We start from the raw sequence: 15,047 nt of genomic DNA, 5'->3' as shown, positions 1-15,047 counted from the left end.
CAGTAGTTAATTTAATGATATAAACCAATCCTACGTTTAGTTTCAGATTCAAGTCTTTTAGATAAGTCGTAGTAAGTGAAATTGAATTGTCTATGATATTTAATATTGCTATTAATATTATTTATTTAGATTATCATTACCTATTGCGATATTTGATAAAGACTATCCTTCACATAAGGCCCCGAATTGTTCTATTTGTACCTGCAAAAGTTTGGGTGTCGTCAAGGATACATAACTACGTTTTAAGACAGTAATATTGAGAAATGTTTAGGGATCTCTTAAAATAATTTATGGTGCAGTATTTAAGAGTGTGCAAGGTATACTCTGTGAATTTTTGAGCTTAGCAAAAAGCTGTTAAAAAAATTAAAAATTCCGAGTGGTTCTGAAGATATTCGAAAAAATACGAAATTTTGAAAAATCGATTTTATTTTTTCTGAGCGTATTTTTTATCCGATTATAAAATAATTTGCACTTTTGCATTGCTACATTTTTCGTGCTACATAATGATGTTTTTAGATTTTTAACACGACGTTTCCTCTTTTGCCAATCAACAACAACATCAACTCTATTTTTTCTTATTGGATTTTTACATTTTTAAAATTTCTGAAAAATTATTTACAATTATGTCACATCGCGAAGTATCACAAAATTATTTTTTTTTGCAAAAACCCGAATTTTTGTAAAAAACTAAAATTGCCGTAGTAGGCTGTGATAAACTGACAAGACAATATTTAAACTGTCATAAATATTATATGTTTTAAATATTTGTATGTTTTATTAGTATTGTAGTACAAAGTGACAGGTATTTTACTACTAATTTAGCCAATTATAATTTTTACTAATAAAGAAAAGCGAGATATAATTAAAATTCATTTAAATTGCATTAGAACATCAGAAAAGTATTTGTTGATGTATCTGGAGCAACAGCAACCGGACCATACTTTATTTAGAATTTTGGATAAAAATCTGGGTATGTTTGGTTATTTTAATAAGCCTAAGAGTAAATATGGAGATAATATTTTCAATTCTCCAATATATTGATATTACAGTATTTACAGGTATTTCGAAAATAATAAAGGTGTAACCCTAAAGTAATATTTGCATTACTACGGTATTGCATTGATAGTATTTTTGTATATATTTTATTGATAACGTGCAATATTTGTTGACAGTTTAAATATTGTCTTGTCAGTTTATGCACAGCCCACTGCGGCAAATTTAGTTTACTCTAAAAATTTAGATTTTTAAAAATAAAAAATATAGCTGTGATGTATTATTAAAAGGAAATTTTGCAAAGATTTTAAAAATTGTAAAAACCAAATATGGCGCCTATAAGAATAAATAAAGTTGATGATGGTTGGCAAAAGACGAAACGTCGTGTTCAAAATATAAAAACACCGTCATGTAACACAAAAAAAGTGGCAATGCAAAAGAGCAAATTATTTTCAAACCGAATAAGAAATAAGCTCATAAAAAAAATAAAATCGATTTTTCAAATTTTCGTATTTTTTCGAACATTTGCGGAACCACTCGAAATTTTTAAGTTTTTTAAACGGTATTTTACTTAGCTTAAAAATTCTCAACTTTTCTTTATTTAACCATTTTCGTATCTCTTATGGAATCTGAGACCCCCATGTTAAGGGTAAAATTTGAAACTCCCTGTATATACAGCGTGTCCATTTAGTACTCCCTTCCTGCATTGAGGCTGCATTTTTGAAGCAAAAAGAAAAAATTTTTATACAGGGGGGTGAAAAAAAGGTATTATTTTGACATGTACAGGGTGTTTACATAAAAAGTGGCAGAAGAATTTTATGTGTTTATGGAAATATCCTATGTAATATTTGATTTTTTGATTCCGCGTCAAAATTTAAACAATTTAATGTTTTACACTTTAATTTAAATTTGATTCAAAAACTACTTGAAATTGAAAATCGACTTTTTTCAACTTTAGGATCCATAGCTATTCGTTATAGGATAAACAAATTATCACACTCGTATCTTAACTTTTTAAGATCCATCTCATGACATTCATTTTTAGCTAGGTTAATCATGAATTTTTTGTAATATTTTAAGGGAGAAAAAAATACAAGTCACAGTAGCATTTTTTTCTTTTATTAAACACATCTTGAAGTGTTAAGATAAGAATGTAAAAATCATTTAATCCTATGACAAAGAGCTATGGCTCTGTGTAGCTCTGTAAAGCCTCTAATTTAAAAACTACTTAAAGATATCTGTCAGAAATATAGAAAAATAAAACCCAATTTAAAAAAAAATAACTATTTTAATTACAATTTAAGAATTAAAAATAAAATGAACAAAAGCAAACAAAATATAAAAGTCACCGGGATCGACTTAAACTTTCAATAGTCAAAGCCAATCTGTCCTTCCCTTCAATGCCCGCGTGTATTTCCTTTTCCCAAATTTTGCTGCGATCGGTATTCCCTTTCATAATATACCGTTGACCTGGACCACAATGACGACGGTACCAAGCCAGATCCGAGACGTGATCCTTATTCGGCATATTTCTTACACGGCCTTTCCTGACTGTGGCGTGTCCTCACGCCTAAAATTCATTTCGATCCAATTCTACTTTGCTAAGGAAAACAAATACGTATAAGCATTAAAATAAAACAGGTATTAAAGAAAACAAAATTTTATAAAAACAAACTGAGAAAATCAACAGCTTAGTAGTCATGGAGTCGAACATCCCGTGAAACCTAATACCTAAGAAAACATTAAATTTGGGTAACACGGTATATGCATACACAGGGTTAAGTATTTAAAAAAAAAAATTAATGGGGTAAAACAAAGGCCAATACCAAATATTAAAACGTTAGGTACTTAAATCTAATAATAACAAAAGAATACTAGCGCTAGTATGATAAAGGCGCACCAGGGTAGACCAAAAGTAACCAGGAATTTTAACCACCTACCTTTGGCCCACCTGAACCGGGGAGCCAAAAGTACCAGGAATTACAATAATTACACCTGCAGATGGCCACCCCACAGAGCTCTGCAACCGCGCCAATACCTACTCTAAGATTCAATACCGAATCTTATCCAGGGTTTCATGTTTTCCAACCCTGCCACGCCCTTATACGGAATGCGTGATCGTACAGCTCCAGGTATATCGGTCACTTCATACCGAGCGTGCTCCAGGACTTTGCTGATCCTGTAAGGTCCTCGCCACTTGGGCAAGAGTTTCCTGCTGGTCCCAGTATTTGGAGACGCTGTAAGTCGCAACAGCACTAAATCACCCTCCACATACTGATGTCCAGGAATCCTCTTGGAGTCAAATCGGCGTTTTGCTCAGCCTGATGATTCTCGGCGCGTCTTAACATTTCTGCTCGGATAGCTGTCCATCCAGCGGTTCCTCTTCAACTGATAAAATCTTGGTACCAACAACCTGTCTGTCAATTCCAGCCACTACGGTCTCACCCATTTTCGAGATGCTTTCAGCCAAAGCACTCGAAGATGTTCCAGATGAGGAGTACCTTTTAGGGCTGCTCCTAGAGCGGTGATGTCTATCCTGCTGCTGAGGCTGACGATGGTTGACGAGGATGACCACGATGACGACGGTACCAAGTGATCCGAGACGTGATCCTTATTCGGCATATTTCTTACATATCATACATGACATCATACCTCTAACAATTTTACGAAGAATCTAGAAATCAAATAATATATGAAGTCCTCCATTTAAAAAAACAATAATTTCTACTGCCACGCCTTTTGTGAATACCCTGTATAATTTTTTTTTTAAACTTTAAGAATTTCCCTTTTTTCATCCACCGTACATAAAGGTTGATTTTTTTGTATTTATCGTCCAAATTCTTTTTCTCCTAAACTTTTTAAGGTTGGAGGGCTAAATATGAATAACAAGTTTATTTTATATAGAAAATATATGCAAAACTAGGAATATATTTATTTTTTTCAGATGATAGATGTCAAAAACAACGTCCACTTCCCAAGCGGCTACCCTATCAGTCAACATCCTCCAGTATTTCTATGTTCGTCTCCGGGACCAGATCCATATTGTTCTCAGGACCTCTATAATCCCGTATATGAAGAGCTGAGTGATCCTGATACCGACATGGAGAGGCATGGGGGTCACAGTGAGGACGAGTTTGCGGAGGACGAGCTGAGTTTAGCGGGAGAGATGGAGAGACGGAGGTTAGACATGCCACCTCCCGTGTATCGACATACCGATTCGATACGAAGGGAGATACCGAGGTTTAGGAGGCCACATGAACCGTTGCCTCCTTTGCCTTATAATAAGAGAAATAGGTCAGTAACCTACTCAACTATTCCTAGTCAACTTTTAACTATTGAAACTTATAATAAAGTGTTTTTAACAATAATAATCTTTTTCTTTCAGAGGTTTAGAGCGTAGACGCCAAGAGTTCCATGAAGGTATGCTCCTAGATGCCCTCCTCCAACTGTATCCCAGAGTGGGTAGCATTGAGCCTCCGGCGAGTCACCCGAGGCGTCAAATACCCAGTATCACCCAAAGAATCCAGAATATGGGACAGACGCCGAGTCCATATGAAACGGTGCCGGTAATTAGCCATTTGGCTACGTTCCGACCCGTTCCGAAGCCATATTCACAAGATTCCGCTTTGGGGTCGGATTCGGGCTACAGCAATCACACGGTCAATACGAGTAGGGGCTCAAATAGGGGCCGTAGAGAAAATAGGAGACAATCGCAAATTAGTGCGGACCTAGCTTTGACGTAATGATAATGTCGTTTAGTGGTTGGTGTACTGTTGTTGAAAAATTGTTTCTATTGTGATATGAATGAGTCTATGTTTGCGAGCAGTGGATAATAGAAGGTAGTAAACAGTATTGTATACCTTTGTAGATTTTTTTGTAAATGACTTTTTATCTCAGGTTTTTACAATTGTTTTGCACTTATTTTAGATGAAGAAAATATTTAATAATTATCTTTTTCCCAATTGCTGTTTTATTTTACAATATGTCAATTACAGTAAAATTTAATTTTTCATAGTATATTAAGTCTGTATTGGCCAGTGTTTATATTAAATATAGTAAAAATTATGTTTATGTTGAGAATTAAAGACCACCGAAGAAAAGTAATATGGGTCACAAAACCAAAGTTTTGAGTAGAATCAGTTTAAATTGTTCTGAAGGTACATTCGAATTTTTTAATTTTTTTGTTAATGTTTTCTATTGTTATTGTTTTGTTGAAATTACAACAAGAACGAAACTAAAACTAAGAGTTGCAGTAATTCATAATTGGGCGGGTTTCAGATGGATACTTTGGTAAATAATATTTTTTCAGATGATCCGAATGTGATCATTCTAACCAGAGAAAAGTTCGACAAAATCTTTGGAATTGATTAAGCCCATATTACAATCATATACCATGTAGCTATGTCCTCTAATTGACAAGACTATTTTTACTTAGGAATGTCCTACGTATGGACAACATAATGAACCATTCGGAACAATATAGGTATAATTTATGTCTGTCCATAATACAAATCACAAGCTCTTAAGCTTCAGCATTCAATTCATTGAGGATGCAATGAAAAAAAAAGAAGATACTTCATCTCTTTCTTATTTGGCTACTGTTTCGAAAAAATGCTTTACTACTAGCTAAAACGTGAATAATGAATAAGTAGAATGCTTCTTATAGTGTACCTTATTAGTGTTAAGGGTTGATAGTGGTAAGTTTTTTTGATAATTCATGGCAATGGCTTTAATATGACGGTGTTTTTCAGCTCTTTTGCGTTCAGATCGTTTCCTCTTATAAAATATCTTAGTCTTTTTAAGATGAACTTGATACATAATTAATATCTAGTGCAGATAAATTTGAAGACCGTGAAGGATATGCTCTTTTTGCCTTATACTCATCGCAATTGCTGGCTAACTATGTTAAATTTGTTTAAAAAGATGCAACGATATTATGCATATTAAATTAACCTCGTTGGATATATTTTTTTAAATATCTGGAACATTTTTGAATGGTTCACTCTTCTGATAGGTCGATTTTTTTAGATATTTGAAGGTATTTTTACCTGTCTTTTAAAGTGGCTAAACTAGGGTATGTCAGTGATCAAACCAACTACCGTACAATCTCGCTACTGCCTGTTATTTGTAAACGTCTAGAGTCATTGTGGAAAGATCAATTTATTACTTTCTTTAAGACTAACAGGGTCACTGATTGTCTACCTTTAAGTGATCAAATATGAGCATAGAAAGCATAGTAGCTTCTTGATCTCTGATTAAAAGGTTAAAACCGACCATATTCACTAACATGTCATGTCCATCTTAAACAAGCTTTTGCTAAATATTTAGAAGACGCTTTGCTGATATTTCATAAATGAAAGCATTGCTTGGTATCAAAATAAAGTTTTCTATGTTACCACTTATCCCATGGACCTTAAAACAAATGAACTACTGCAAATCAAGTATAATTTAAGAGTAATTAACAGTTAGCCTATACAGGGTGTCCCAGATAAAAGGATATACATGGGGATTTCGTAAACAGAGATATAAATTCGGTTAAATAGGGAAAAACTTGATATTAAGATTCACGATATCTATAGAGGTTTTTAAAATATAGGGCTAAACCTGCAATAGCATCACCATCTTGAATCCGTTGTTGGGTGGTCTACTATGACTAATCGACTGAGGTTAACGATATTTTTCCAGGTATTTTAGATTTTTTGCATCCATAGTCAACTTTGTTATTTCTTATAAACACCATTTTGGATTTATATATCATTAAGTAGCACGTAAACATACCTTTCAACCATGTATAACAACCCGATTTTGATATAGCGAAAAATCTAAAATTTATTCAAAAAACATTTTTTCCACTTAATTGGCTGTGAAAACAAAGGCTGCTATTCAATTTTTTTTTTTAATTCAAATAAGAAAATCATTTCATTAATATGAAAATTAAATGTGAAAAAATTGAAACAACAATTATTTCTCAACTTACAACGATAAATAAAATTAAACAAATAACAAGACCTCAATTTTTGTTAATACACAATGTACGCCTCGCAATCATAGTCAAACAAGCATTTTTGACAACTTGTCGTGGCACTTCTTGAATCGCTTATCGAACGGCTGCTTCAGGTTTTTCCACTGTAGTATGATTAGTGTAATACACTTTATCTTTTAGGTATCCCCATACACAGAAATCAAGGGTTATTAAATCAGGTAAGCGGGCAGGCTACGCAATAGAACCTCGATTTCCTTATTATTTTTATATTGTTCATTTAGATAATTAGAAATAATTGCAGAATTGTGTGCAGAGGCGCCATCTTGTTGGAACCACATGTTGGCCATGTCAACTCTTCTAAACTGGGACCTGTGTAATTTTCAAGAATTTCTAAGTATCTTGGTTCTATTAGGTTATCATTGAAAATGGGAAATAAAAGTTGTCCATTTAAAATACCTGTCCAAACATTAAGTCCCCATCTTGCTTGATGGTGAACTTCGCGGTTTGTAGATGGATTTTCGTCGGCTCAATAAATATTAATATGTCTATTAAAGACACCACAATTTGTAAACTTGGTTTCGTCCAACCACAACACTTTTACAGGAAATCTAGGAGATTCCTGGCATTTTTTGAGGAACCAGTTGCAAAACACTGACCGACTGTTTAAGTTTCCTTCTCGAAGTTCCTCACTAATGTGCTCATGGTATGAGCGGTATTTAAACTTCTTGAGAACTCGTTGGGCGATAGTTTTAGATAATTCCATATTAGCTTTGATTTGCTGAAGCTATGTGCGCTGATTTTCCAGGACACTTTGTAGTACTAAATTTTCGTCGCTTGGGGCTTTTTAAACGAACCAATAAATTATCTCTCATTCTACTAAAAGTCAGTAAACTTGGTTGTCTAATCTAATTCCTTCTAATCCCTTTCTAATAAACCCTCATTGTATATTTCCCTCGCTCGTTCAGCATTACTGCGACATAATATCAAGTAATCATATAAATCTACCTTTTCTCTATTTATAAATCTGATCTTTCCATCTGAAACTTATTGTTAAATAAAAAAAGTTTATCATAATAACGAAATTTTTTACGTTTTTTAAAACATTTGATTAAAATAAATCTTAAGAAAATCAATTAAAAAATAATTATGCAAAATGTCAAACCTAATACAATGATCAATAATTTCAAAAATATCACAATTATTTAAAAAGTTTGACAGAGCGATGGCATCACCATAATAAAAATCACGACATTTGTTTTTACAGCCAATTAAGTAAAAAAATGTTTTTCTGAATAAAATTATATTTTTCACCATATTAAGATAGGGTTGTTATCCATGGTTAAAAAGGTATTTTCATCTGCTATTTAATGACGTATAAATCCAATATGGTGTCTATAAAAAATAACAATGTTGACTGACTATGGGTGCAAAAAAAACTAAAATGCTTATAAAAATATTGTTAGCGTCAGTCGATTATTCATCGTAGATAACCCAAAACTACCAAATTTCAATAAAATCGGATTCAAGATGGCGACGATATTGCAGGTTTTCTAAAAACCAAATTTTTGCATTTAGCCCGATATTTTAAATACCCTCGTAAAGGGTGTTTTTTTTAGCGGAGAACTTTAAATTGAAATTAAACACAAAATATTTTATTGATATTAACGAATTTGCTTTTATATTAAAGAATTTTTTTTGGCATTAGTATTTAAAAATGATTTCGGGCATGTGACTCCCACGGCTGGCGCGTACGTGGCGTAATCTAGAGGTCCAATTTTCACAAACTCTTTCCAGTACTGCAGGCTGTATTTCTGCAATCACGCGTCGTATGTTGGCTTCCAAGTGCTCAAGTGTTTCGGGTTTATCAGGGTAGACATGCGACTTAACATACCCCTAAAGAAAATAATCTAATGGCGTCAAGTCGCACGAACGAGCTGGCCAGTTTACAGGTCCATTCCTTGAAACTATTCGTTGCTCGAATGTCTCTTGCACTAAATTAATTGTTTGGCGCGCTATATGGCACGTGGCACCGTTCTGCTGAAACTACATTTCTGCAACGCCTGCAACGGCTTCCAATTGAGGCACAAAAAGTTAGTTATCATGTTTCTGTATCGCTCACCGTTTACTGTAACGTTCTGACCATCAGCATTTCTGAAGACATAAGGACCAATGATTCCACCGGCCCATAAAGCGCACCAAACGGTTAGTTTTTCTGGATGTAACAATGCTAATAGCTCGTGGATTCTCAGCCCCCCAAATTCGGCAATTCTGCTTGTTTACATAGCCATTTAACCAAAAGTGTGCTTCATCACTGAACAAAATTCATATGAAATATTCAATTTCATAGGAAATCGTGGATCAACAGCAATCTTTCCTTCCGCCCATTTAGCTAATGTAGGGGTTTCAACTCCTGGACAAGTTGAATTTTATATGCTCGCAATCCGAGATCTTTGCGCAAAATTTTCCATAAAGTGGATGGACAAAAGATCACTTGTTGAGAACGACGAAGAATTGACACATTCGGATCATTATCAACACTATGCTGCACAGCAGCTATCGCTTGTTGCGTGCGCACTGTACGACGTCTTACGGGATGCGTATTATCGACATTGTGAGAGTAAAAGTATTGCGAAAACGATCAACAGTTTCTCGAATTAATCTCTCTGAAGGACGATTATGAACACCATAAAACTCACGTAATGCCTGATGTGTTTCTCGAATAGAACCATGTCTTTCAAAAATAAATTTGAAAAATTTGGAAACGTTGCTCCGGCGTGAGTCTGTTCATGATGAATTGCCAAACCAAACTAATCTAAAAATAACCCAGAATTGTCAGGTCGGCTGTCATAAAAAACAGAGTTGCCAAAGGAAAATTCTCCGCCTCTAAAAAAAACACCCTTTATATATTGTGGATCTTAATATCATTGGGGATTTCTTTGGTTTTTACAAAATAAGTCTTGTAAGCTAAATATAAGCTCTGCTTAATCAATACGCGACCTCATTTCTGTAAAGCTTTCAATGATCGCCTTTCAATGGTCTTGAACAGTATTAACTTCAAAATATTTTAACCTTGAACGATGAGAACTGCTATCAGTTTCACGTGTTTGCAATCAAAATTTTTGCGATAAATTACAAACTCGGTTTTATTTTTTCCTTCTTTAGATACAGGTTGCACATCACACTCGGCCATTTTAAAAAAATTTTGGAGATGCGTGTGGGAAACGAAATTACAAACCACAATAATTGCACGCAACCTGCTTAGGCTTAATTGAAAAGCGAGCTGTTTCGATGCTACTTTATTATACCTGTAATGGTCAAGAGTAGGAGATTTTAGGACTCTCATTACTTGTGTTTAAATCGAATGGGCCTTCATCTTTTTTCCCTTGTATGGTATATAAAACACATGTTTACTTCGTGGTCTCATCTGTTTTGTTTATAATATGATAGGCCGAAATTAGCGGCGTTTGACTGTGATGTGACATGTTTATCTCATTTTTACATTTTTTGGACCCTCGTCTTTTTTTCCTGTGGTCTTCACTTGTTTATAAAGGATTCAAATACTTATTCAAATCCTAAATACATAACTTCCGAATTGATTCAGCATTCACTTAATACGAGTAACACATTTCCTGTAAATCCTCCTAAGGCTAATTTGCTGCACTTTACTTTTATCAGAAAAAAAGTTTTAACTTATTGTCTAAATCGCAAATGGCTTGAGCATGAAGGTTGTTAAATCGTAACTTGACGTAAACTATAATCAAAAAAGTGGATTTTTATTTTGTTATCAGAATAAACCTTAAAAATTAGATAGCGAATCAGCCACTACTACTAAAGAGGATTCTCTCAGAATACCTCATAGTTTCGCTTAATAGAAGTTGACAAAACAAATAATTAAGAGTGGCTAATCAAGGGAAGTTAGTTATTTGTATTCGATATCAAAATAAATTTTAAAACTTGAAAAAGGATTCAGCCACTCGTAGCACAAGAGCATAAATATTCTTTAAATTTTAAATTCTTATTCAAAATTTCCTCATGAATTCCTACCTTCATAAACTGAAATTTGACCCAGTATCTGTTTTTGGAAGCGAGGTACCATATCTTGTAACTAAACGAGTTATCTTAATAATTTATTGTATCAGTATCTTAAATTTCAGCATCTGATTCGAATATTTCTGTGACCAGACATCAAAAAGTTTTCCAATCAATAAGTAAACTATGTGGTGGATCTAACTTTTTGATAACTGAGGTTCTATCAGTTTTGCTCTCAGAATTGATGCAGTAGAATGAAATATAATCCATATTTCTTGCATTTTTGTATTTACCTGCCAAATGATCAATTTTTAGTAGATATATAACTTCTAAGGTCGGACATAGATCAACTCGATGCTCAAATATTTAATAACACAGCGGAGGATATATTTAATAAACTACCACATATCAATGTAAATTTTTAACAACTATCTACAATGTCATTTTTGCCTGGAAAACTTCAGCTTTCGTGAGGTTTTCCGTACGTCCAATCTCACTGCTGCCAGTTTTTTCAACGCTTCTAGAGTTATTGCTAAAAAATCAAATGGTCACTTTCTTGAAGACTAACAGCTTCTATTGTTTGACCAATTTGGGTCTTGAAACAATAAATTAATTTACTTCGTTGGCAATAAATAGTTTTACTGACCAACTGGACTGGAGTGTAAACTGAAAACGTATATTACCTTCTAAGATCTAAGCAAGGCTTTTGATTGTGTTTCTTCTGAAATATTGTTGAATGAGCTATCAGGAGCACTGACCTAATTGAATCCTACTTAAATGATCATCATCAATATGTTAAATTCCAGTATAACCTGTCAGAACACCAACTTATCTGGTGTATCCCAGAGTTCCATTCTATGTTCTTCTTTATTTTTAGTTTATATCAATGACTTGCCAAATATTTCACAGAATTCAAGTCCTGTACTGTTTGCTGCTGACACTACTTACCTGGAACACTAACACCTTTCCAATTATATTCAGCAGGTAATTCTAGACAAACAAGAGAAAACACAATCCTAGTTTCTGGCAACTAAGCTCAGCCTCAACAACACAAAAACTTAATCCTTAAATTTCTTAAAAAGATCTTCGGTTTCAGTGCTTTCGAGTATAGAGAGGATGAAATTCTTGGATATGTATTTGGATCCTGGGATGCTGTGGGATCTGTATATTAGCCAATTATGTAGTAAACTCTCTGACGTAACACTTCTTGCTAAAAATCTATTTACCTAGGACTGTTTCAAGGTAAACACTTGTTACGGGCTTACGATGGCTATTTTGGTTCTAACTTGTCTTATGGTATTGCGCAGATGTGTAAGGATGATGGCTGGCTTACATTATCGGGACTGCTGTAAGCATTGCTTCAATGAATTCAACATACTTACTTTTTCCTATCAGTATAATTATCCTTGCCTGTCTAACCTATGTCAAAAGGCACCTGCCTCTTTTTTCAATACATGGCGAGAGAAATAGCATCACTAGAATTAACAACCTGATGTCAACTTTTTATCGAGTCAATAGAGTTAGAAGGGTGTCTGTGTGACTATTATGAAATTTTTTTTTTAATAAATCACCAGAGCTATTAAAAGATGTCTAATTATACATTTATTTTATTCAGTTCAACAACACCTCGGCTTCAATGTTAATTTTTGTCATGTGTTTGAAAACGTTTTTTATTATCTATTGTGTGATTAATTAAAAAAAACTTCAAGTTTGGTCAAAAGTCTCAAACTTATATTACGGTTAATGAATAAATTGGTAACACGTGTTTCACTCCTAAAGGCATCATCACACCTGATCAACAAAATTTACATTCTTTAAGATAGCAAACTTAATACGTGCACACGTATTGATTACATATACTGTTAGATATATGAGAGATTATCTTTAAAAGAATCCTGAATGTTTATATCACAGACGCGGAAGAATTATTTGTTGATTTCAATTTCTTTAAGCTTGCTGGGATTATAAGATTTATTAATAATAACAAAGAAAGATATAAAAAACCAAGTTCAGTTAATTCTTAAAAAAGCAAAAAAAACATGTAATAAAGAGAAAGAACATAAATCAATCTTCTTACTAAATTAACGCCTGAAAAATTTTATGGCAATTCCTCTAATCATGTTTTTAATATATTTATATATTTTTAGAATATTTTTTTCATATAACGTGCAAAATTTTTTTCATCTAATCTAAGTGCATTATATTTTTATCTAATTTTGTGATACTAAGTTACTACGATAACTATAATTTACAAAATATTTCCTTTTAATTAAATGTAGGTAACTTTGCCTTTACAATAATAAACTTTGGAGGTAAATATTTTACACAAATATAGAGTGGCTCTATTCTTTCTTTCTATAAAAATGGTGTTTTCATAAAAAAAGAAGTTTATGTCACCTACTCATTAATCCATTATAATATAACATAATATCATTCCAATATGTAAATAGTATTTTAATTGTAGTATCTGTATTATATTAACCTCTTTGCCTTTATGATAATTTGTGAATCCATCTACTGTATAAAAACTGTACATATGTCTAATAATTTTGTTATTTATTTTGTACTATTACTTAATGACTATAAGGGCGTAGCCCTAAATATCACTATAATTATAAAACAATCAAACATGGTTACACTACAGCTTATAACAAAAATCTAAAATTTTTGAATGCAGGTGCCATTTCTTTGATGTGCAATACTTTTTTAACATTTTAATATGAAATTTGTTTAATACTAAACACTAAAAACACTCTGCATTACAAAATATTATTTTAAATAGTAGGAATGCTTCTTTAATTAGTTACCGCCCCCTAAAAAGGCTTAATGATAATTAAGTATTTAGTGGGTCATCTGGCCAGGTCAATATTGTTAATAACAAAATATACTTATATGATTATACCCAATGAATGTTTTCACCGATCTCAATTTAAATTAGCAAAATAACGATATGTAGCACTAACATATACATATATATAAACTACCTACTTGAAAAGCCTATATGCAAACCAATCATACATCCCCAATAACTTTTACATAATGTCATCGATATATAGGATGGCTCATGTAAACGATCATTGTATGGGCCGTCCTATATTTTATTAAATAGTATGATGTATTTCGATAGTAATTTAATTGAGTTTTAAAATTTTAAGTTCTTTTTGAAAAACACACAGGGTCTGTATATTTATATTATTGTATTAATTTATTACTAAAACATTAGATTGTTAGATTACTTCCTAGTCCAAACTGTAAAAATATAATTTAAAACTAAGTTGTATAATGATTATTGTCACGTTTGATTTGTAAATTTGTTATTGTTTTTAGTTATGTTTTATTTATGTCGAAATAAAATGTGATTTTTACTTGAAATGTTTCATTTTACCTTATTTAGATTTACCTAAGTAATTATTTAAATAATAATATTAAATGCTTTTTTTACAATAACACTGAGAAAAAAAACATTATGTGAATAAAATGCCGAAAAACTAAAACGCAGTAATTTAAATGAAAATAATGATTAACATAAGCGAAGTTTAGCTCCTGTGTCAAACAAATATAGTGCATATAAACAAGTTTCCATTTGTCATAAGTTTTTTGAATAAGATTAGAGACATGACTCGAAAAGCACAAATCACTGTCGATAAACGATCCCAGAGTTTTGCTAAAATAACTAGGATTTAGCAAGGTTGAAACGCCTGTTAACCTGGTTTGCCTGGAATAGGTACATGGACCGATCTTAGGTTACAAAAATGGTCACTTATGTTACAGTATTCTGCAGTACACCAGGTAACAGAACTCTGGGGTACATCATTCCAGATAACTTGATGACCTGACAAGTTATTTTAGAATTTACATCGTGAAGACGATGGTTTGAGTAGGATTGAGTGAGGTCAGTGCCCCTGATAGCTTATTCAACATTATCTCAGAAGTAACACAGTCAAAAGCCTTGCTTAGATATAAGAAGGTAACATACGTTTTCAGTTTACAGTCCAGTACTAAGTTTATGATAATGTATTTTTCTGCGAGTTGACAGAGAACG

General features: G+C 32.8%; 1 protein-coding gene across 1 annotated transcript in view; it reads left to right on the top strand.

Moving 5' to 3' along the window:
- Nucleotides 1-14,293, top strand: part of LOC126744536 (uncharacterized) — a 187,753-nt gene extending 173,460 nt beyond the window's left edge. The window contains exons 5-6 of the mRNA XM_050451978.1: nucleotides 3,938-4,287; nucleotides 4,379-14,293. Of these exons, the coding sequence (XP_050307935.1) occupies nucleotides 3,938-4,287; nucleotides 4,379-4,736 (708 nt within the window). The 3' untranslated portion in view covers nucleotides 4,737-14,293. The remainder of the gene's footprint in view (nucleotides 1-3,937; nucleotides 4,288-4,378) is intronic.
- Nucleotides 14,294-15,047: the final 754 nt, after the last annotated feature.

The sequence above is a fragment of the Anthonomus grandis genome, chromosome 14 (assembly GCF_022605725.1).
Source record: "Anthonomus grandis grandis chromosome 14, icAntGran1.3, whole genome shotgun sequence".
Classification (NCBI taxonomy): Eukaryota; Metazoa; Arthropoda; class Insecta; order Coleoptera; family Curculionidae; genus Anthonomus; species Anthonomus grandis.
This window is presented reverse-complemented; position numbering and strand designations above follow the sequence as displayed.